At 48.2% G+C, this 23,166-nt stretch overlaps 1 protein-coding gene across 1 annotated transcript in view; it reads right to left on the bottom strand.

The window, feature by feature from the left end:
- Positions 1-23,166, bottom strand: part of KIAA1107 (KIAA1107 ortholog) — a 195,734-nt gene that overhangs the window by 74,648 nt on the left and 97,920 nt on the right. Inside the window, 1 exon segment of the mRNA XM_030205681.1 lies at positions 4,848-4,982. Coding sequence (XP_030061541.1) covers positions 4,848-4,982 — 135 coding nt within the window.

Here is a 23,166-nt window from a genome sequence, read left to right as displayed (position 1 = left end):
GGAGACACCCTCTGGCAGACCCAAAGAGGCAAAGTCTACGCCCTCAACATCCAGGCCGTGAGAGCCAGGGACTGGAGGTTGGGATGCAGAAGAGCCCCGTCGTCCTGCGTGATGAGGGTCGGAAAACACTCCAATCTCCACGGTTCTTCGGAGGATAACTCCAGAAGAAGAGGGAACCAGATCTGACGCGGCCAAAAGGGAGCAATCAGAATCATGGTGCCTCGGTCTTGCTTGAGTTTCAACAAAGTCTTCCCCACCAGAGGTATGGGAGGATAAGCATACAGCAGACCTTCCCCCCAATCCAGGAGGAAGGCATCCGGCGCTAGTCTGCCGTGGGCCTGAAGCCTGGAACAGAACTGAGGGACCTTGTGGTTCACTTGAGATGCGAAGAGATCCACCAGGGGGGTGCCCCACGCCTGGAAGATCTGTCGCACCACACGGGAATTGAGCGACCACTCGTGAGGTTGCATAACCCTGCTCAACCTGTCGGCCAGACTGTTGTTTACGCCTGCCAGATATGTGGCTTGGAGCACCATGCCCTGACGGCGAGCCCAGAGCCACATGCTGACGGCTTCCTGACACAGGGGGCGAGATCCGGTGCCCCCCTGCTTGTTGACATAGTACATGGCAACCTGATTGTCTGTCTGAATTTGGATAATTTGGTGGGACAGCCGATCTCTGAAAGCCTTCAGAGCGTTCCAGATCGCTCGCAACTCCAGAAGATTGATCTGTAGATCGCGTTCTTGGAGGGACCAACTTCCTTGGGTGTGAAGCCCATCGACATGAGCTCCCCATCCCAGGAGAGACGCATCCGTGGTCAGCACTTTTTGTGGCTGAGGAATTTGTAAGGGACGTCCCAGAGTCAAATTGGAGCAAATCGTCCACCAAAACAGGGATTCGAGAAAACTCGTGGACAGGTGGATCACGTCCTCTAGACCCCCAGCGGCCTGATACCACTGGGAGGCTAGGGTCCATTGAGCAGATCTCATGTGAAGGTGGGCCATGGGAGTCACATAAACTGTGGAGGCCATGTGGCCCAGCAATCTCAACATCTGCCGAGCTGTGATCTGCTGGGACGCTCGCACCCGCGAGACGAGGGACAACAAGTTGTTGGCTCTCGTCTCTGGGAGATAGGCGCGAGCCGTCCGAGAATCCAGCAGGGCTCCGATGAATTCGAGTTTCTGCACTGGGAGAAGATGGGACTTTGGGTAATTTATCACAAACCCCAGTAGCTCCAGGAGGCGAATACTCATCTGCATGGACTGCAGGGCTCCTGCCTCGGATGTGTTCTTCACCAGCCAATCGTCGAGATATGGGAACACGTGCACCCCCAGCCTGCGAAGCGCCGCTGCTACCACAGCTAGGCACTTTGTGAACACCCTGGGCGCGGAGGCGAGCCCAAAGGGTAGCACACAGTACTGGAAGTGGCGTGTGCCCAGCTGAAATCGCAGATACTGTCTGTGAGCTGGCAGTATCGGGATGTGTGTGTAGGCATCCTTCAAGTCCAGAGAGCATAGCCAATCGTTTTGCTGAATCATGGGGAGAAGGGTGCCCAGGGAAAGCATCCTGAACTTTTCTTTTACGAGATATTTGTTCAGGGCCCTTAGGTCTAGGATGGGACGCATCCCCCCTGTTTTCTTTTCCACAAGGAAGTACCTGGAATAGAATCCCAGCCCTTCTTGCCCGGATGGCACGGGCTCGACCGCATTGGCGCTGAGAAGGGCGGAGAGTTCCCCTGCAAGTACCTGCTTGTGCTGGAAGCTGTAGGACTGAGCTCCCGGAGGACAATTTGGAGGTTTTGAGGCCAAATTGAGGGTGTATCCTTGCCGGACTATTTGGAGAACCCACTGATCGGAGGTTATGAGAGGCCACCTTTGGTGAAAAGCTTTCAACCTCCCTCCGACAGGCAGGTCGCCCGGCACTGACACTTGGATGTCGGCTATGCTCTGCTGGAGCCAGTCAAAAGCTCGCCCCTTGCTTTTGCTGGGGAGCCGCGGGGCCTTGCTGAGTCGCACGCTGCTGACGAGAGCGAGCGCGCTGGGGCTTAGCCTGGGCCGCAGGCTGTCGGGAAGGAGGATTGTACCTACGCTTGCCAGAAGTATAGGGAACAGTCTTCCTTCCCCCGAAAAATCGTCTACCTGTAGAGGTAGAAGCTGAAGGCTGCCGGCGGGCGAACTTGTCGAATGCGGTGTCCCGCTGGTGGAGAGACTCTACCACCTGTTCGACCTTTTCGCCAAAAATGTTATCCGCACGGCAAGGCGAGTCCGCAATCCGCTGCTGGATTCTATTCTCCAGGTCGGCGGCACGCAGCCATGAGAGCCTGCGCATCACCACACCTTGAGCAGCGGCCCTGGACGCAACATCAAAAGTGTCATAAACTCCTCTGGCCAGGAATTTTCTGCACGCCTTCAGCTGCCTGACCACCTCCTGAAAAGGCTTGGCTTGCTCAGGGGGAAGAGCATCAACCAAGCCCGCCAACTGCCGCACATTGTTCCGCATGTGTATGCTCGTGTAGAGCTGGTAGGACTGGATCTTGGACACGAGCATAGAGGAATGGTAGGCCTTCCTCCCAAAGGAGTCTAAGGTTCTAGCGTCCTTGCCCGGGGGCGCCGAAGCATGTTCCCTAGAACTCTTAGCCTTCTTTAGGGCCAAATCCACAACTCCAGAGTCATGAGGCAACTGAGTGCGCATCAGCTCTGGGTCCCCATGGATCCGGTACTGGGACTCGATCTTCTTGGGAATGTGGGGATTAGTTAATGGCTTGGTCCAGTTCGCAAGCAATGTCTTCTTCAGGACATGGTGCAAGGGAACAGTGGACGCTTCCTTAGGTGGAGAAGGATAGTCCAGGAGCTCAAACATTTCAGCCCTGGGCTCGTCCTCCACAACCACCGGGAAGGGGATGGCCGTAGACATCTCCCGGACAAAGGAAGCGAAAGACAGACTCTCGGGAGGAGAAAGCTGTCTCTCAGGAGAGGGAGTGGGATCAGACGGAAGACCCTCAGACTCCTCGTCAGAGAAATACCTGGGATCTTCCTCTTCCTCCCACGAGGCCTCACCCTCGGTGTCAGACACGAGTTCCCGGACCTGTGTCTGCAACCTCGCCCTGCTCGACTCCGTGGAACCCCGTCCACGATGGGGGCGTCGAGAGGTAGACTCCCTTGCCCGCATCGGCGAAGCTCCCTCCACCGACGTGGTCGGGGAGCCTTCCTGGGAGGTGGCCGCGGTCGGCACCGCACGCGGTACCGACGTCGGGGACCTCAACCTGGGCGATGGGCCAGCCGGCGCCACGCTCGACGGTACCGGAGGCGCAAGCACCGCCGGTACCGGAGGGGTAGGGCGCAACAGCTCTCCCAGAATCTCTGGGAGAACGGCCCGGAGGCTCTCGTTTAGAGTGGCTGCAGAGAAAGGCTGAGAGGTCGATGCAGGCGTCGACGTCAGTACCTGTTCCGGGCGTGGAGGCTGTTCCGGGCTGTCCAGAGCGGAGCGCATCGACACCTCTTGAACAGAGGGTGAGCGGTCCTCTCGGTGCCGATGCCTGCTGGGTGCCGAATCCCTCGGCGACCCAGAGCTCTCGGTGCCGACACGGGGAGGAGACCGGTGTCGATGCTTCTTCGATTTCTTCCGAAGCATGTCACCGGAGCTCCCCGGCACCGACGAGGAGGACGTCGAATCCATCCGTCGCTTCCTCGGGGCCGAGACTGAAGAAGGTCGATCTCGGGGGGGCTGTACCGCAGGAGCCCTCAGGGTAGGCGGAGACCCACCCGAGGGCTCACCGCCACCAGCAGGGGAATGGACAGCCCTCACCTGCACTCCACCCGATGCACCACCGTCCGACGACATCAGCAGACGAGGTCCTGGTACCACCGACGTCGATGCAGCTATCCGATGTCTCGGCGCCGATGCAGAGGCCCTGATGCCTCGATGCACTCGATGCAGGGGCGGCCGAGGAAGATGGTCTGGACGCTGACGACGTCGATGCACACGAAGATCCCGGTGCCGATGCCGACGAAGAGCCCGAGAACAACACGTTCCACTGGGCTAGTCTCGCTACCTGAGTCCGCCTTTGAAGCAGGGAACACAGACTGCAGTTCTGAGGGCGGTGCTCGGCCCCCAGACACTGAAGACACGACGAGTGTCGATCAGTGAGCGAGATAACCCGGGCGCACTGGGTGCACTTCTTGAAGCCGCTGGAAGGCTTCGATGTCATGGGCGGAAAAATCACGCCGGCGAAATCAAAAGCCGAAATGGCGAAATTTGAAGCACCAAAATTTAGAGGGAGAAAAATCTCGACCGAGGCCAAAAAGAGGCCTACCCCGACGACGAAAGAAAACTTACCGGGGCAAAAAGCTGGAAGTACGGGGAGGATTTACACGAAACCCGGCGGGGGGTTTCCGGAGCACTTCCCGACTAAGAGAAACTTTCCCGAAGGAAAAAACACGCTCAAAATAAATTGGACGCGCGAGGTCGACTTTCCGGGGCTCGACACGGCGAAAACACGACCGTACCGAGTGCGGACAAAAGAAGACTGGCCGGCTCGAGCCGGTTTCGGGCGGGAAGACGGCCGCGCATGCGCGGTGCGCGCGGGCGCGCGAGGGCTAGCAAAGGACTTTGCTAGTGAAGTTTCCGATTGGAGGGGCTGCCGTGGACGTCACCCATCAGTGAGAACAAGCAGCCTGCTTGTCCTCGGAGAATTATGTACTTATAACACTAATCATAATGCCAAAATTTAATAAAATTAATACATTTTTATTATCAGTTACATCAAATTTTTGGTTGATATTTATTACTAGATAACCTTGTAAAAAAAAAACCCCACAATCTACCTAAGCAAAAATAAGACAGCTTACCATCTCTCTTGCAGATGTTGAATTCATCACATCTAAAGCAATTATAAAAATGCACCCATTTTCAGCATTAATATTTTTCTCAATTGCATTAAAAACTTTTTCTAGAAGATATGGTTTGGTGCTCATTCCTTGTGCCTAAAAGATAAATTTAAAACATAATTGTTAATACTGTATAAAAGATACATTTTATATTTTCCTGCAATACAAAGAACTTAATGCAGCTATATAATTATTTCTAAAATAGAAAGGGAATGGGACTTGATATACTGCCTGTGGTTTTTGCAACTTCATTTAAAGTGGTTTACATACTGTTAAAACTACTTAAAAAAACAACACATCAAGTAAACAGGCCTGATGCCTCATGTAGTAAGTGTCTGTTGGAGTTCCTCAGGGATCTGTCCTTGGACCCCTTCTTTTTTCAATCTACACCTCTTTCCTAGGCTTGCTGATCTCATCTCATGGTTTCCAATATCATCTTTATGCTGACGACACCCAGCTTTATCTCTCCACACCAGACATCACTGCGGAAACCCAAGCCAAAGTATCGGCCTGCTTAGCTGACTTTGCTGCCTGGATGACCAACCACCACCTGAAACTGAACATGGCCAAGACCAAGCTTATTGTCTTTCCACCCAAACCCACTTCTCCTCTCCCTCCACTCTCTATCTCAGTTGATAACACCCTCATCCTCCCCGTCTCATCTGCCCGCAACCTCTGAGTCATCTTTGATTCCTCCCTCTCCTTCTCTGCACATATCCAGCAGATAGCCAAGACCTGTCGCTTCTTTCTCTATAACATCAGCAAAATTCTCCCTTTCCTCTCTGAGCACACCACCCGAACTCTCATCCACTCTCTCATTACCTCTTGCCTTGACTACTGCAACCTACTCCTCACTGGCCTCCCACTTAGCCATCTATCCCCCCTTCAATCCATTCAGAACTCTGCTGCATGTCTTATCTTCCGTCTGGACCGATATGCCCATATCACCCCTCTCCTCAAGTCACTTTACTGGCTTCCGATCAGGTACCGCATACAGTTCAAGCTTCTCCTACTTACTTACAAATGCACTCGATCTGCAGCCCCTCATTACCTCTCTACCCTCATATCCCCTTATGTTCCTACCCGAAACCTCTGCTCACAGGTCAAATCCCTCCTCTCAGAATCCTTCTCCACCACCCCCAACTCCAGGCTCCGCCCTTTCTGCCTCGCCTCACCCTATGCTTGGAATAAACTCCCTGAGTCCATACGCCAAGCCCCCTCCCTGCCCATCTTCAAATCCTTACTCAAAGCCCACCTCTTCAATATTGACTTCGGCACATAACCATTATACCTCTAGTCAGGAAATCTAGACTGCCCAAACTTGACATTTCGTCCTTTAGATTGTAAGCTCCTTTGAGCAGGGACTGTCCTTCTTTGTTAATCTGTACAGTGCTGCGTAACCCTAGTAGCGCTTTAGAAATGTTAAGTAGTAGTAGTAGTTCCATACTCATGTCTGGCATTTGGCTCCCCAGGTCAGCAATGGCTACGACACAGAATTTATTGCTCCTAAAAGGAAGGAAGTTATTGTTATTGCTTATAGGTGACAAGATTTAGGGTCCATGATTGCAGGGTTCCAAAAGGAGCATGGGTGCATGGCCCCTGGTCTAGGACAAATCACTTTGACTATCAGACTAAAGGGGGAAGTTATCAAAGTGGGCTACTGTTAAGACATGTTTATTTATTCATTATTCAATCTACTGCGGTTCATCTCCTTCATAATTCAAAAGCTTATCACATCACCACCCCCCCCCCCCCTTCACTGGCTCCCTCTCTCAGCACACATTCAATTTATAACCTTAACACTTACATTCAAGCGTTGTCTCCCTCATGCCTCCTCATACCTCTCTCACATTTTTATTCCATACACTGCTCTCCGCACCCTCTGTTCACTCCAATCAGGTCTCCCTGTGCTTCTCTCTCCCTCTATTATTCTTCTGGATGCCACTTGCTCATCTGCAATCAGCTATGCAGGCCCTAAGCTCGGGAACTCCCTCCCACTTCACCTCCCAACTGGAATCCTCCTATACCACCTTCAAGCCTGCTCTCACTCACCTCTTTACTCTTGCCTAATCCTCTTAACTCATGATACCTCTTTGCACTTACATTTCTTTCTGTTTTCTTTCCATTCCCTTAACTTATGTATCTTGTAAACCATATTGTAGCCAGCAATGACCCATGCGGTATATCAAGCTGATATACCGCCCTTACGTACAAACACACTGGTTAACAAAAAACTCCAGATCACAACTTCTAAAAATAATAGTCACAAAACAAAGGCCCACACAACTCTGGGGACAGGGTGTAGCCACAAATAACTGGAACACAGAGGGGGATATAATGTGGAGTATTTTACTCTTAAACCCAGTTATTAGTAACTAAGGAGTCCTGTTACTAAACTGCACTAAAAAGTGGCTGGCAGTAGTTTTAGCACATGGGTTTCCCATGTGCTCCATGCCACTTTTTAGTGTGGCTCTAAAATGGCCACGCACTAATTTCCAAATTATCACACGGCCATTACTGCCCTTACCACCACCTATTTAGTAGGCAGTAAGGGGTCACGTGCTACTTGTGTGGTAATCGAGCAGCGCACAGCAATGTGTTGCACTGCCCAACTACCGGTGGGCACGCCCCCCACCCCTCCATGCTAGAAAATAAAAATGATTTTCTAGCATGGGAAATGGAAAGCGGCAAAATCAGAACTACCGCAGGGTACTTGGGCAGGCCCAGCAGTAATGCTGTTTTGAAACATGCTACCTGCACAATAGCCCTACCATGCCTTTGTACAAGGGCCCCCTAAATCTCATTGCATAAAATGTGACCTGTGCCAAAACAACACATTAGTGGCAACACAACACAGCTTAACAGTAAACCACATTGATAACTATGCCCCTAAAAAGATGAATATGGCCAGAATCTAGCCTTACTGTCAATTTAGCTGGAAGTACAAAGGGGCAGGAGTTAACTGCAAGATAAAAAAAAAAATCCAACTGATTTAATACAAATCAGTATTTATTCTATGCACTACATTACACATACGATCAGCCATTTTTTTTGCTGCGTTTGTGAGTCTAACAGGTAAGGCTGCAAGAATGTACATATATTGAACAAAATCCACTTTTTAAATTTTATTTTTATAACAGTTCAATAAATAACAAGAACACCTGTCCAAAGAACAGCACGATTCCATCCCAAACATTTTATACCAAAAGGAAACAAAAAAAGAAGGGGGAAAGAGCCAAACTTTTATAGTGCACAATTAGAGGTTGATTCAATACCTCAATTAAAAAAAAATCTCAAAAATAAAGTTGAAAAAGAAACAAGCTGCACAGAAAAGGTCTTCCATCTTTATTACCTGCAGAAATAAAGGAACTCCATGGATCAATTAAACAGTACTGTTGTACATTTTTCTACTTCTGGAGTGGCTATGCCATGTTATTAATTTGTGCCAAGGATACAGCTTTTGTATGCTTCATTAGGATTTTTCTTTTTTAACTTTGATTTTTGTTGCATTCCATTCCAAATTTTACATTAACTGTGAAGGTTCCTGCCTGTATTAAATTCATCAACACAGGATTTAACACAGTCCTGCTTAACTTTTTGTCTTGCTGTGATTTGTGCATGGAAACGTTTGTCTGCTGAAGTACTTACTCTGTTTAGTTCATCACTCTCATGATAAATATTATTGTACCAGGTAATTGAGATTTCAGAGAAATTACCCCACAGGAAAAGTGAATTTAAATGAATGTTTAGATTAAGAAGTTAAGATATTTTGTGTACCTTGAAAGAAAATGTTCTGTACTGCCCCAGAACAAGGATAGAATTTAGTTTGCCCCAATTGGTCTAAATTACCTTCTCTTTCCCCATATTATTTCAGTAACATGAGGGATGTTTTAAAATAACATATATACAATTTTTGATGGTCATTGTAAACAGCTGTCATGTTAAATTATTTTTCCCTTTTTTTCTATATTCTTTATGCCCTTTGTTTCGTATAAATGGAGAAATTGTGCTCCTAACTACTTGACGCCACTACTACTATCTAGCATTTCTATAGCACTACAAAACGTATGCAGCGCTGCACAAACATAGAAGAAAGACAGTCCCTGCTCAAAGAGCTTACAATCTAGTATCTTCTTTGTTCTGCCAGCTATGAATTAGTTTTCTTCCTACAAATATAGAACTTTATTTTCCCTAATTTGCACTGTTAATAATTGGATACTGATGTAACTTTTATTTTTATTCCCTAAATGACATAAAACATCCAACAGACATTCTAATAGCACTTAAGAAGCACCACTGGGGGAAAGAGGTAGCATTAAGAGCCCAAAAATATTTGGCCGCAAGAAATGTACACTTATATGGGAAAATTAGGTTCTTACCTTGGTAATTTTCTTTCCTTTAGTCATAGCAGATGAAGCCATTACGTATGGTTATGTCCATCAACCAGCAGGGGAGATAGAGAGCACTCAAACTTTCACAGTGCCCTCTTGGCCAGCTAGCTCCACTGCCTCTTCAGTATTTGAAGCTTCCAAAACAGTATGGCAAACCGCAATGGGAATCACAAGAGCTTTCCTCACAGTGAACGATGGCCCATCACAAGGGCATGAACTCATAAAGGAGGGAATGCACATCCTCCTGGAGGGAATAAACTCATCCTCCTTATTGTATAAGTGGAGGGGAACACACGCGCCTCCTGGAGGGAATCACACATCCTCCCAACATACTGGAGCGAATGAACTCATCCTCCTATTTATAGAACTGGAGGGGAACACACGTGCCTCCTGGAGAGAATCAACACATCCTCCAAAAAAAAAAACATGCTGGAGGGAATGAACACATCCTCCTAAATTTAAACTGAACATGAATCCTGAAGATTGTTTTCCAACTTTCTCCCAAGGAAGGAACTTCAGGAAATTAGAACAGAACCTGAAAAACAGATTCACAGCATACAGACAATCATACAGGGAGGGCTCATGGCTTCATCTGCTATGACTAAAGGAAAGAAAATTACCAAGGTAAGAACCTAATTTTCCCTTCCTTGTCATCAAGCAGATGAAGCCATTACGTATGGGATGTAACAAAGCAATCCCTAGATAGGGTGGGAACAAGCCACACCACGCGCTTGCACTTGTGCACCAAAACGCGCATCCCTCCTGGCAGCCACATCCAGCCTGTAATGTCGGGCAAAGGAGAGCTTAGAAGCCCATGTTGCTGCACTGCATATCTCTTGAAGAGAGAGTGCTCCAGTTTCAGCCCAAGAGGAAGAAATTGCTCTAGTAGAATGTGCCTTAAAGGCTACAGGCAGAACCCTGCCGGCCAGCAGATAAGCTGAAAAGATAGTTTCTTTGAGCCAGCGGGCAATAGTGGCTTTAGACGCTGGAGACCCTCTGCGAGAACCGGATAGCAAAACAAACAGATGATCAGAAGTCCTGAAAGAGTTAGTAACTCGCAGATACTGCAGCAGAGTCCTGCGCACATCCAAAAGGTGCAGCTGCCCAAAAGATTCTGGAAACTCTTCCTCTGAAAAAGAGGGCAAGAAAATAGGCTGGTTTAGGTGAAAGGCTGAAACCACCTTAGGCATAAAGAAAGGCACGGTCCGAACCGTGACTCCGGACTCTGAAAATTGCAGAAATGGGTCTCTACAGGACAGCGCCTGAAGCTCTGACACCCGTCTCGCCGAGGTAATGGCCACCAGAAAAACGGCCTTCAGTGTCAAATCTTTCTCCGATGCTCGCCGAAGCGGCTCAAAAGGAGATGCCTGCAGGGTTTTCAAAACTAGCCCCAGGTTCCAAGCTGGACAGGGTGCTCGCACTGGAGGTCGGAGCCGAAGCACCCCTCTAAGAAACCGTGCCACATCTGGGTGAGCAGCCAAAGACACGCCTTCCACCTTACCACGAAGGGAGGCCAACGCTGCCACCTGCACCCGCAGGGAATTATAGGCCAAGCCTTTTTGTACACCTTCCTGCAAAAAGTCCAGAATCGGCGAGACAGGAGCCCGCATTGGAGCAATGGCTCTGGAAGCACACCAAGACTCAAACAGGCACCAAATCCTGGCATAAGCCACGGAAGTGGACCGCTTGCGGGCTTGCAGGAGAGTGGAAATAACTTTATTGGAATAACCTTTATCCCTCAATTGCGCCCTCTCAATAGCCATGCCGTAAGACCAAAGCGGCCGGCGTCCTCCATGGCTACCGGTCCCTGAGTCAACAGGTTCGGTACCAGAGGTAACGGCAGAGGAGCCTCCAGGAGCATCTGTCGGAGGTCTGCATACCATAAGTACATAAGTACATAAGTAATGCCATACTGGGAAAAGACCAAGGGTCCATCGAGCCCAGCATCCTGTCCACGACAGCGGCCAATCCAGGCCAAGGGCACCTGGCAAGCTTCCCAAACGTACAAACATTCTATACATGTTATTCCTGGAATTTTGGATTTTTCCAAGTCCGTTTAGTAGCGGTTTATGGACTTGTCCTTTAGGAAACCGTCCAACCCCTTTTTAAACTCTGCTAAGCTAACCGCCTTCACCACTTTCTCCGGCAACGAATTCGAGAGTTTAATTACACGTTGGGTGAAGAAAAATTTTCTCCGATTTGTTTTAAATTTACTACACTGTAGTTTCATCGCATGCTCCCTAGTCCTAGTATTTTTGGAAAGCGTGAACAGAAGCTTCACATCCACCTGTTCCACTCCACTCATTTTATATACCTCTATCATGTCTCCCCTCAGCCGTCTCTTCTCCAAGCTGTATAGCCCTAGCCTCCTTAGTCTTTCTTCATAGGGAAGTCGTCCCATCCCCGCTATCATTTTAGTCGCCCTTCGCTGCACCTTTTCCAATTCTACTATATCTTTCTTGAGATGCGGCGACCAGAATTGAACACAATACTCAAGGTGCGGTCGCACCATGGAGCGATACAACGGCATTATAACATCCTCACACCTGTTTTCCATACCTTTCCTAATAATACCCAACATTCTATTCGCTTTCTTAGCCGCAGCAGCACACTGAGCAGAAGGTTTCAGTGTGTTATCGACGACGACACCCAGATCCCTTTCTTGGTCCGTAACTCCTAACATGGAACCTTGCATGATGTAGCTATAATTCGGGTTCTTTTTTCCCACATGCATCACCTTGCACTTGCTCACATTAAACATCATCTGCCATTTAGCCGCCCAGTCTCCCAGTCTCGTAAGGTCCTCTTGTAATTTTTCACAATCCTGTCGTGATTTAACGACTTTGAATAACTTTGTGTCATCAGCAAATTTAATTACCTCGCTAGTTACTCCCATCTCTAAATCATTTATAAATATATTAAAAAGCAGCGGTCCTAGCACGGACCCCTGAGGAACCCCACTAACTACCCTTCTCCATTGTGAATACTGCCCATTTAACCCCACTCTCTATTTCCTATCCTTCAACCAGTTTTTAATCCACAATAGGACATTTCCTCCTATCCCATGACCCTCCAATTTCCTCTGTAGCCTTTCATGAGGTACCTTGTCAAACGCCTTTTGAGAATCCAGATACACAATATCAACCGACTCCCCTTTGTCCACATGTTTGTTCACTCCTTCAAAGAACTGAAGTAAATTGGTCAGGCAAGATTTCCCCACACAAAAGCCATGCTGATTTGGTCTCAGTAATCCATGTCCTTGGATGTGCTCTGTAATTTTGTTTTTAATAATAGCCTCTACCATTTTCCCAGGCACCGACGTCAGACTCACCGGTCTATAATTTCCCGGATCTCCCCTGGAGCCTTTTTTAAAAATGGGCGTTACATTGGCCACCCTCCAATCTTCCGGTACCACGCTCGATTTTAAGGATAAGTTGCATATCACTAGCAGTAGCTCCGCAAGCTCGTTTTTCAGTTCTATCAGTACTCTAGGATGAATACCATCCGGTCCAGGAGATTTGCTACTCTTCAGTTTGCCGAACTGCCCCATTACGTCCTCCAGGTTTACCGTGAAGTCAGTAAGTTTCTCCGACTCGTCTGCTTGAAATACCATTTCCGATACCGGTAACCCACCCAAATCTTCCTCGGTGAAGACCGAAGCAAAGAATTCATTCAGTCTCTCCGCTACGTCTTTGTCTTCCTTGATCGCCCCTTTTACCCCTCGGTCATCCAGCAGCCCAACCGATTCTTTTGCCGGCTTCCTGCTTTTAATATACCGAAAAATTTTTTTACTATGTTTTTTTGCCTCTAATGCTATCTTTTTTTCATACTCCCTCTTGGCCTTCTTAATCTGCGCCTTGCATTTGCTTTGACACTCCTTATGCTGTTTCTTGTTATTTTCAGACGGTTCCTTCTTCCATTTTCTGAAGGCGTTTCTTTTAGCCCTAATAGCTTCCTTCACCTCACTTTTCAACCAGGCCGGGTGTCTTTTGGACTTCCGTCTTTCTTTTCTAATTTGCGGAATATGTATGGCCTGGGCCTCCAGGATGGTATTTTTGAACAGCGTCCACGCCTGTTGTACAGTTTTTACTCTCTCAGTTGCCCCCCTAAGTTTTTTTTTTACCGTTCTTCTCATTTATCATAGTCTCCTTTTTTAAAGTTAAACGCTAACGTATTTGACTTTCTGTGTACAGTTACTTCAAGGTCGATGTCAAAACTGATAATATTATGGTCACTGTTATCAAGCAGCCCCAGTACTGTAACGTCCCTCACCAGATCATGCGCTCCACTAAGGACCAAGTCTAGAATTTTTCCTTCTCTCGTCGGCTCCTGCACCAGTTGCTCCATAAAGCTGTCCTTGATTTCATCAAGGAATTGTATCTCTGTAGCGTGTCCCGATGTTACATTTACCCAGTCTATATTTGGATAATTGAAGTCACCCATTATTATCACATTGCCCATTTTGTTCGCGTCTCTGATTTCTTTTATCATTTCTGTGTCTACCTGCTCATCCTGGCGAGGCGGACGGTAGTACACTCCTATCACCATTTTTTTCCCTTTTATACATGGAATTTCAACCCACAGTGATTCAAAGGTGTGATTTGTGTCCTGCTGAATTTGTAATCTATCTGAGTCAAGGCTCTTGTTAATATACAATGCTACCCCTCCACCAGTCCGGTCCACCCTATCATTACGATATACTTTGTACCCCGGTATGACAGTGTCCCACTGGTTATCCACCTTCCACCAGGTCTCAGTAATGCCTATTATATCCAATTTTTCATTTAGTGCAATATATTCCAACTCTCCCATCTTATTTCTTAGACTCCTAGCATTTGCATATAGACATTTCAGAGTATGTTTGTTGTTCTTATTTGCATGATGCTTAGTACCTGACACTATTGATTTGACATCTTTTGTCTGATCTTTAGTTGTATTTAAGGGCACCTGGCCTACCACGGTCTGTTGTGTAACCTCACTATCCAGAAACCCTATCTTCCCTGTTTGTGAGGTATCTTTGCAAGATACCTTTTCCCGAACCATGCGCTTTTGAGCGACTGTCGGCCTCCCCCCCCATTTCTAGTTTAAAAGCTGCTCTATCTCCTTTTTAAATGCCGACGCCAGCAGCCTGGTCCCACCCTGGTTAAGGTGGAGCCCATCCTTTCGGAATAGGCTCCCCCTTCCCCAGAATGTCGCCCAGTTCCTAACAAATCTAAAACCCTCCTCCCTGCACCATCGTCTCATCCACGCATTGAGACTCTGGAGCTCTGCCTCTCTCTTGGGCCCTGCACGTGGAACAGGTAGCATTTCAGAAAATGCTACCCTAGAGAATCTGGATTTGAGCTTTCTACCTAAGAGCCTAAATTTGGCTTCCAGAACCTCTCTCCCACAGGTCTCCTTGGCCAATCCAGGGCGATGAGGACCACTTCTCCTGGGTGCAGCCGAATCCGCAAGAGCAGACGCCCTATCAAGGGCCATGGGGGAAACACATAAAGTAGACCCGGAGGCCAGGGTTGAGCCAAGGCATCCAACCCTGCCGAGCGAGGATCTCTCCGTCTGCTGAAGAAGCACGGGACTTTGGTATTGGCACTTGTCGCCATTAGATCCATCACGGGCTTGCCCCATTTGGCACAGATCTGCAGGAATACTTCGTCTGCCAGATTCCATTCTGCTGGATCGATCTGATGCCTGCTCAGATAATCGGCCTGCACATTGCTCTGACCTGCAATATGAGCTGCCGACAGACATTGAAGATGCAGCTCGGCCCAGTGGCAAATCAGTTCGGCCTGCGCGGCTAGTGCTCTGCACCTTGTTCCACCTTGTCGATTTATATAGGCCACTGTTGTCGTGTTGTCCGACATCACTCTGACAGCCAATCCTTCCAGGGTCACTTGAAAGGCCAGAAGCGCCTGAAACACCGCTTTCAACTCTAGGCGGTTGATGGACCATTCAGACTCCTCGGGTGTCCATAGACCCTGGGCATGCTTCCCCTTCCAGTGTGCGCCCCAGCCCTTCAGGCTGGCATCTGTTACCACCAGGCACCAAACGAGGAGCATCAGCGGCATTCCTCGCCGCAGCATGCTGTCCGAGAGCCACCACTCCATGCTGAGTCGGGCCGCAGGGAGCCAAGTAAGTCTGCATTGGTAATCCTGAGAAATAGGAGACCATCTCCGGAGTAGGGAATACTGTAGAGGTCTCAGGTGCGCTCTCGCCCAGGGTACCACTTCCATCGTGGCAGTCATCGATCCCAGCAGCTGGACAATGTCCCAAGCTCGCGGGCGGGGCATCCTCAGGAGCAGACGGACCCGATTCTGAAGCTTGCACCGCCTTAGCTCGGGAAGGAACACATAGCCCGAGACTGTGTCGAACCTGGCCCCCCAAAACTCTAGAGATTGTGAAGGGGACAGGTGACTTTTGGCCATATTGACGACCCAGCCTAGAGATTGCAGAACTGAGACCACTCTGGCTGTAGCTTGTAAGCTCTCTGTTGCAGAGTCTGCTCTGATGAGCCAGTCGTCTAGGTACGGGTGAACCCTGATACCTTCTCGCCTGAGAAAAGCAGCTACTACCACCATTACCTTCGAAAAGGTTCGGGGAGCTGTGGCGAGGCCAAAAGGCAAGGCCCTGAACTGGAAATGTTTTCCCAACACCGCAAACCTCAGAAACTTCTGGTGCGGGGGCCAAATCGGTATGTGCAAGTAAGCTTCTTTCAGGTCTAGAGACGTGAGAAACTCTCCTGGCTGTACCGCCGCAATGACGGAGCGCAGGGATTCCATGTGGAAATGCCGCACTCTCAGGGACTTGTTCACTTCTTTTAAGTCCAGAATAGGGCGAAAGGACCCACCTTTTCGCGGCACCACAAAGTAGATGGAGTATCGGCCGCAGCCTTGCTCGGCGGGAGGCACCGGGGTCACTGCCCCTAACTGAATCAGACCTTGTAAAGTCTCCTCCACCGCTGCCCGTTTGACAGCAGAACCGCATCGTGACTCCACAAACACGTCTCTTACTGGGGGTGTTGAATTCTATTCTGTATCCATCTCTGATCAGGTCCAGAACCCACTGATCTGAGGAAATCTTGGCCCACTCCTCGACAAAGAGGGAAAGCTGTCCTCTGATGACAGGCATCGAGGAGAGGGCCGGCGCACCATCATTGAGAGGGTCGCCCCTGAACTCCTGGTCTTGAGCCACCGGCTGCGGAACGCTTGTCCGAGCGAAAGGAGTTCCTCTGCTGACCACGGGCACGTGAAGTGAACCCAGCAGAACGCCCCGGGCGGTACCTTCTAGCTTCACGGAAGCGAGGTCTGTACGAGGAGTGGACCGCCTGGCCCTTAGAGGAAGGCCTCTGCCTATCTTCGGGCAAGCGCTGGGGTTTTGGATCACCCAGGCCTTTCACAATTTTCTCCAACTCCTCACCAAATAGGAGAAGTCCTTGAAAAGGCAACTTCACCAACCTTTGCTTAGAGGCCATGTCCGCTGCCCAGTGTCGTAGCCACAGACGACGGCGAGCCGCCACTGCTACTGCCATTTGTTTAGCCGAAGCTCTGACAAGGTCATATAGGGCATCAGCCAGAAAGGACAAGGCCACCTCCATCCGCGGAGCCACATCCAAGAAGGGCTCCGCTCCATCTCCGGGCTGAGCCACTGCCTGTTGCAGCCAAGCTAGGCAGGCTCTAACAGCATAACAGCTGCATGCAGACGCCCGAACAGTGAGACCTGCAATTTCAAAGGACCGTTTCAATGCTGTTTCCAGCCTACGGTCTTGAACATCCTTCAGGGCAACACCTCCTTCAACAGGGAGGGTAGTTCTCTTTGTCACCGCAGTGACTAGGGCATCCACTGTAGGCATTTGAAAACGAGCCATATGTCCCTCACGCAGAGGGTATAACTGCCCCATAGCCCTGGAAACTCTCAAAGGTCCCTCGGGGTCAGCCCACTGAGCAGAAACAAGCTCTAGGATGGAGTCATGCAAAGGGAAGGCCCGAGCAGCTTTCTTGGTACTAGCCATCCTGGGATTACCCGAGGAGGCCATGCCACTGTCAGGATCTTCAATCGAGAGGGCCTGCAGGGTATCTGAAATAAGCGCTGGCAGCTCATCACGGTGGAAAATCCTCACCGCGGAGGGATCATCCAGATCCTGTGGTAAATCCGCACCTGACTCTGGTTCCTCAGACCAAGAACATCTGTCAGAGTTCTCCGAATCCTCACACCCCGACCACGGGGGGGGGGGGGGGGGGGGGGGGGGGAAAGGTGCACCACAATCTGAAGGGGAATTAACCCTTCTGTGCTTATCTTTAGGCCAAGCATCCGGGAAAAAAAGCCTCACTGGGCAGTCCCAGGCCAGAATCCATCGGGGGGGCAATCAGAGGAGCCTCAGGCGACCCTTGAGGAAGGGCTCTTTTCATCATGTATGCTTTATGCAGCAAAAGCACAAAATCCGGGGAGAAAATCTCACCCTGGGCACCCAAATCCTGTCCGGTGCTAGCCACTCCTGAAATAACCTCATCTCGAGGTGCCCCACCCGGCTCAGGTCTCTCCATGTCCACGGAGGCCGCGCCATGTGGTGTAAGCAAAATGGCGCCCGCTGCCAGCTCAGAGCGGGAAGAAACATCGCTCGCCATGCTCGGGCCGGCTCCTACGCCAGTACAGCACGATTTACAGAGCCCTGCTGCTGCCACAAGTGGAACAGCGCTTTACATTGTCCGCAGCCATCGCCGAAAAATGGCGGTAAAATCCAAGATGGCGGTTTCGCGCCAAAATCGCCCCGATCGCGGGCCCACCCCGGAGGAGTTGGAAAACACTCTTACCTCAAAGGATCTAGTGTACAACTACGATCCTGCTGAAAATCAGGTCAAAAACCTCTGTTCCAGCGTCTCTGCGTTTAAAAACGCGACGCGACTTTTTTTTTTTTTTTTTTTAAGCTGTGAGGAAAGCAGAGGTATTGAAGACTCCAGAGGCTCAGATGAGTGGGAAAGGCAGGGAAAGGGCGAACCTATATGCCTGCATCCACTGTTGGTGGGTAAGGACAGGGAAAGCAAGGCAATATGTCCACATCCACAGAGGTATGGGTAAGGCAGGGAAAGGGCTAACCTACAGTGGTGGAAATAAGTATTTGATCCCTTGCTGATTTTGTAAGTTTGCCCACTGACAAAGACATGAGCAGCCCATAATTGAAGGGTAGGTTATTAGTAACAGTGAGAGATAGCACATCACAAATTAAATCCGGAAAATCACATTGTGGAAAGTATATGAATTTATTTGCATTCTGCAGAGGGAAATAAGTATTTAATCCCTCTGGCAAACAAGACCTAATACTTGGTGGCAAAACCCTTGTTGGCAAGCACAGCGGTCAGACGTCTTCTGTAGTTGATGATGAGGTTTGCACACATGTCAGGAGGAATTTTGGTCCACTCCTCTTTGCAGATCATCTCTAAATCATTAAGAGTTCTGGGTTGTCGCTTGGCAACTCGCAGCTTCAGCTCCCTCCATAAGTTTTCAATGGGATTAAGGTCTGGTGACTGGCTAGGCCACTCCATGACCCTAATGTGCTTCTTCCTGAGCCACTCCTTTGTTGCCTTGGCTGTATGTTTTGGGTCATTGTCGTGCTGGAAGACCCAGCCACGACCCATTTTTAAGGCCCTGGCGGAGGGAAGGAGGTTGTCACTCAGAATTGTACGGTACATGGCCCCATCCATTCTCCCATTGATGCGGTGAAGTAGTCCTGTGCCCTTAGCAGAGAAACACCCCCAAAACATAACATTTCCACCTCCATGCTTGACAGTGGGGACGGTGTTCTTTGGGTCATAGGCAGCATTTCTCTTCCTCCAAACACGGCGAGTTGAGTTCATGCCAAAGAGCTCAATTTTTGTCTCATCTGACCACAGCACCTTCTCCCAATCACTCTCGGCATCATCCAGGTGTTCACTGGCAAACTTCAGACGGGCTGTCACATGTGCCTTCCGGAGCAGGGGGACCTTGCGGGCACTGCAGGATTGCAATCCGTTATGTCGTAATGTGTTACCAATGGTTTTCGTGGTGACAGTGGTCCCAGCTGCCTTGAGATCATTGACAAGTTCCCCCCTTGTAGTTGTAGGCTGATTTCTAACCTTCCTCATGATCAAGGATACCCCACGAGGTGAGATTTTGCGTGGAGCCCCAGATCTTTGTCGATTGACAGTCATTTTGTACTTCTTCCATTTTCTTACTATGGCACCAACAGTTGTCTCCTTCTCGCCCAGCGTCTTACTGACTGGTTTTGTAGCCCATTCCAGCCTTGTGCAGGTGTATGATCTTGTCCCTGACATCCTTAGACAGCTCCTTGCTCTTGGCCATTTTGTAGAGGTTAGAGTCTGACTGATTCACTGAGTCTGTGGACAGGTGTCTTTCATACAGGTGACCATTGCCGACAGCTGTCTGTCATGCAGGTAACGAGTTGATTTGGAGCATCTACCTGGTCTGTAGGGGCCAGATCTCTTACTGGTTGGTGGGGGATCAAATACTTATTTCCCTCTGCAGAATGCAAATAAATTCATATACTTTCCACAATGTGATTTTCCGGATTTAATTTGTGATGTGCTATCTCTCACTGTTACCAATAACCTACCCTTCAATTATGGGCTGCTCATGTCTTTGTCAGTGGGCAAACTTACAAAATCAGCAAGGGATCAAAGTACTTATTTCCACCACTGTATGTGCCTTTAAAGTGAGGCTGCTATAGCCTCCAACACCCCGGTTAACAACTGGCAAGCCAGGAACCACCTCCCGGCAGATTTTTCTGGAGCTCGAACAAGCTGCAGCCACCCTGCTAGGGGAGATAGAGAATACTGAAGAGGCAGTGGAGCTAGCTGGCCAAGAGGGCACTGTGAAAGTTTGAGTGCTCTCTATCTCCCCTGCTGGTTGATGGACATAACCCATACGTAATGGCTTCATCTGGTTGATGACAAGGAATTATAGATTACTGCCATCCATGCGCATAAGTGCACAAATGGTGATCACATTTAGGTATCCTTTTATATAGAATGAGGGGGTAAGTTCTAAGCATGAAATTGGGTGGAGCATAGACTGCACATTTCAGGAAGTGCATATTAGCTAGCACGGACTTCAAACACGAGTTAGCATAGGTAAACTTAACGTTATCTCAAGAGGTGGTGTTAGGTACATCCACACTAATCTCACTTGTTTGTATGGTAACTGCAAAGGAAATGTTGGACATTTCCCCAACAGTAATAGGATTGCCTTTATAATTCTTACATGCTAGTTTTTGTGCCTAAATGCTTGGTAACTGCAAAAGTTTACCGCACTTTAGTACAAAGACCCCAAAGTTAGAGAATTCAATAAATGTATATGAAACAAAACATTTTAGTGTGGCCAGTAGAAAAGGCTGTTTTGCAATGACTAGGACTCCCTTCCTCTTTGAGGCTCTGGAAGCTACCACCTTACGTGTCACCTAGATAAGATTTTAAACAGTGCTGGGGAGGAGCCTGCTGTCTTGGTTCATGTGAGTACCAATAATACAAGAAAATGTGGGAGGAATGTTCTGGAAGCCAAATTTAGGTTCTTAGGTAAAAAGCTAACCTCCATGGCAGTATTTTCAGAAGTGCTCCCCATTTCATATACAGGACCCAAGAGACTGGTAGAGCTCTGGAATCTCAATGTGTAGATGAGGCAATGGTGCAGGGAGGAGGGTTTTAGATCTGTTAGTAACTGGGCAAATTCTGGGGAAATGGGAGCCTATTCCAGAAAAATGGTCTCCACCTTAACCAGGATGGAACCTGGCTGATGGCATCAACATTTAAAAGGGAGACAGAGCAACTTTTAAACTAGAAATTGGAGGGAAGGCCGACAGTTGCTCAAAAGTGCATGGTTCTGAACAATGTACCTTTAAAACATATCACCAAAACGGAACATAAGGCATCCCAATAGCAAGGTTGCAATAGAGACCATGGTAGACCAGAAGGTGTATTTTCAAAGCACTTCAGGTTATAAAGTTTCACATTAACCTATGGAACTTTGTAAGTCTAAGTGCTTTGAAAATGAGACCTCAGGTGCCTTTAAATACAGAGCAGACTGATTTTAACAACTGCAAAATTAATCACTGTCAACTGCTGAGCAAGTTGTAAATAGGAACAACAAATATTGTTTGAAATGTCTGCATGCAAATGCCAGAAGCCTAAGAAATAAGATGGGAGAGTTTGAATATATTGCACTAAATGAAAAGATACATATAATAGGTATCTCTGGGACCTGGTGGAAGGAAGACAACCAGTGGGACATTGTCATACCTAGGTACAAATTATATCGCAATGATAGGATTGCTCAAATAGGTGGACGGGTAGCATTATATGTTAAGGAGGGCCTTGAATCCAACAGACTAAAAATTCTGCAGGACATGAAACACATCTTAGAATCCCTATGAATAGAAATTCCATGTTTAAAGGGGAAAAGGATAGTAATGAGTGTACTAGCATCCACCTGACGAATGTAGAAATGTTATCAGAAATTAGGGGGGTTAACAAACTGGGAAAAACAATAATAATGGGTGATTTCAATTACATCAATACTGACTGGGTAAGCGTAACATCAGGGCATGCTAGAGAGGTAAAATTCCTTGACGAAATCAAGGACTGTTTCATGGAGCAGCTGGTTCAGGACCCAACAAGAGGGGGAACAATTCTAGTCCTTAGTGGAGCACATGATCTGGTGCAGGAGGTAATGGTGCTGGGGTCACTTAACTGAGATCATAACATCAGATTTGATATAATCTCTTGAATAACTAAAGACAGGAAATAAAAAAAGGGACTATGATAAAATGAGAAGGGTTAAAAAAAAACACAACTTAGAGGAGCAGCTGCAAAAGATAAAAAATTTACATCAGGCATGGGTGCTATTCAAAAATACCAATCTGGAAGCACAGACCAGATATGCACCATGCATTAAAAAAAGCTGGCGGGATGACCAAATGACAGCCAGTATTACTACTCCGGAGATGAAGGAAGCTATTAGAGCTAAAAGAAAATCCTTCAGAAAATGGAAGGATCTGACTGAAAATAATAGGAATCATCATAAGGAGTGACAAGTCAAATGCAAAGTGCTGATAAGGAAGGCAAAGAGACTCTGAAAAGAAGATTGTGTTGGAGGCAAAAAACATGCAATAAAAACTTTTTAAAGTATATTAGAAGCAAGAAGCTAGTAAAAGAATCAGTTGTACCGCTAGATGACAGAGGGATAAAAGGGGCACTCGGGGAAGATAAGGCCATAGCAGAGAGATTAAATTAATTCTTTCCTTCGGTCTTCCCCGAAGATGTGGGAAAAATACCAGTGCCAGAAATGGTATTCAAAGCTGATGAGTCAGAGAAACAAACAAAGCTCTATAAACCTGGAAGATATAATGGGGCAATTTGACAAACTGAAGAGTAGCAAATCACCTAGACCGGATGGCATATACCACAGAGTACTGATAGAATTGTAAAATGAACTTGCAGAGCTATTGTTAGTAATATGTAATTTTTTTTTTTAATCTAGCACGGTACCGAAGATTGGAGGGTGGCCAATGTAACGCCAAAAATAGGGTTCCAGAGGTGATCCAGGAAATTATAGACTAGTGAACCTGATGTCACTGCCTGGCAAAAATGGCAGACACTAGAGCTGCATTTCAACCAAAATTTGTAATCACAATTAATCGTGCGATTAAAGTCAGAGCATAGACAGCTGTTCATGGTGGGGCCATAGGGACAGACAGGGGCCACACATTTCTTCTCACTCCCTACCCCCCAGCCCTACATTAGATATATCTTTGTGGTGGGGATGCTGACACCAGTTGAAGAAATCCACTGCCAAAGCGTTCCACTTTCTCCTTGTGCTTCCAAAGGAGCGAGAAGTCAGCAGGGTGCCTC

Source organism: Microcaecilia unicolor, chromosome 6 (genome assembly GCF_901765095.1).
Source record: "Microcaecilia unicolor chromosome 6, aMicUni1.1, whole genome shotgun sequence".
Taxonomy (NCBI): Eukaryota; Metazoa; Chordata; class Amphibia; order Gymnophiona; family Siphonopidae; genus Microcaecilia; species Microcaecilia unicolor.
The sequence above is the reverse complement of the archived record's forward strand: the minus strand, read 5'-3'. Positions and strand labels throughout refer to the sequence as shown.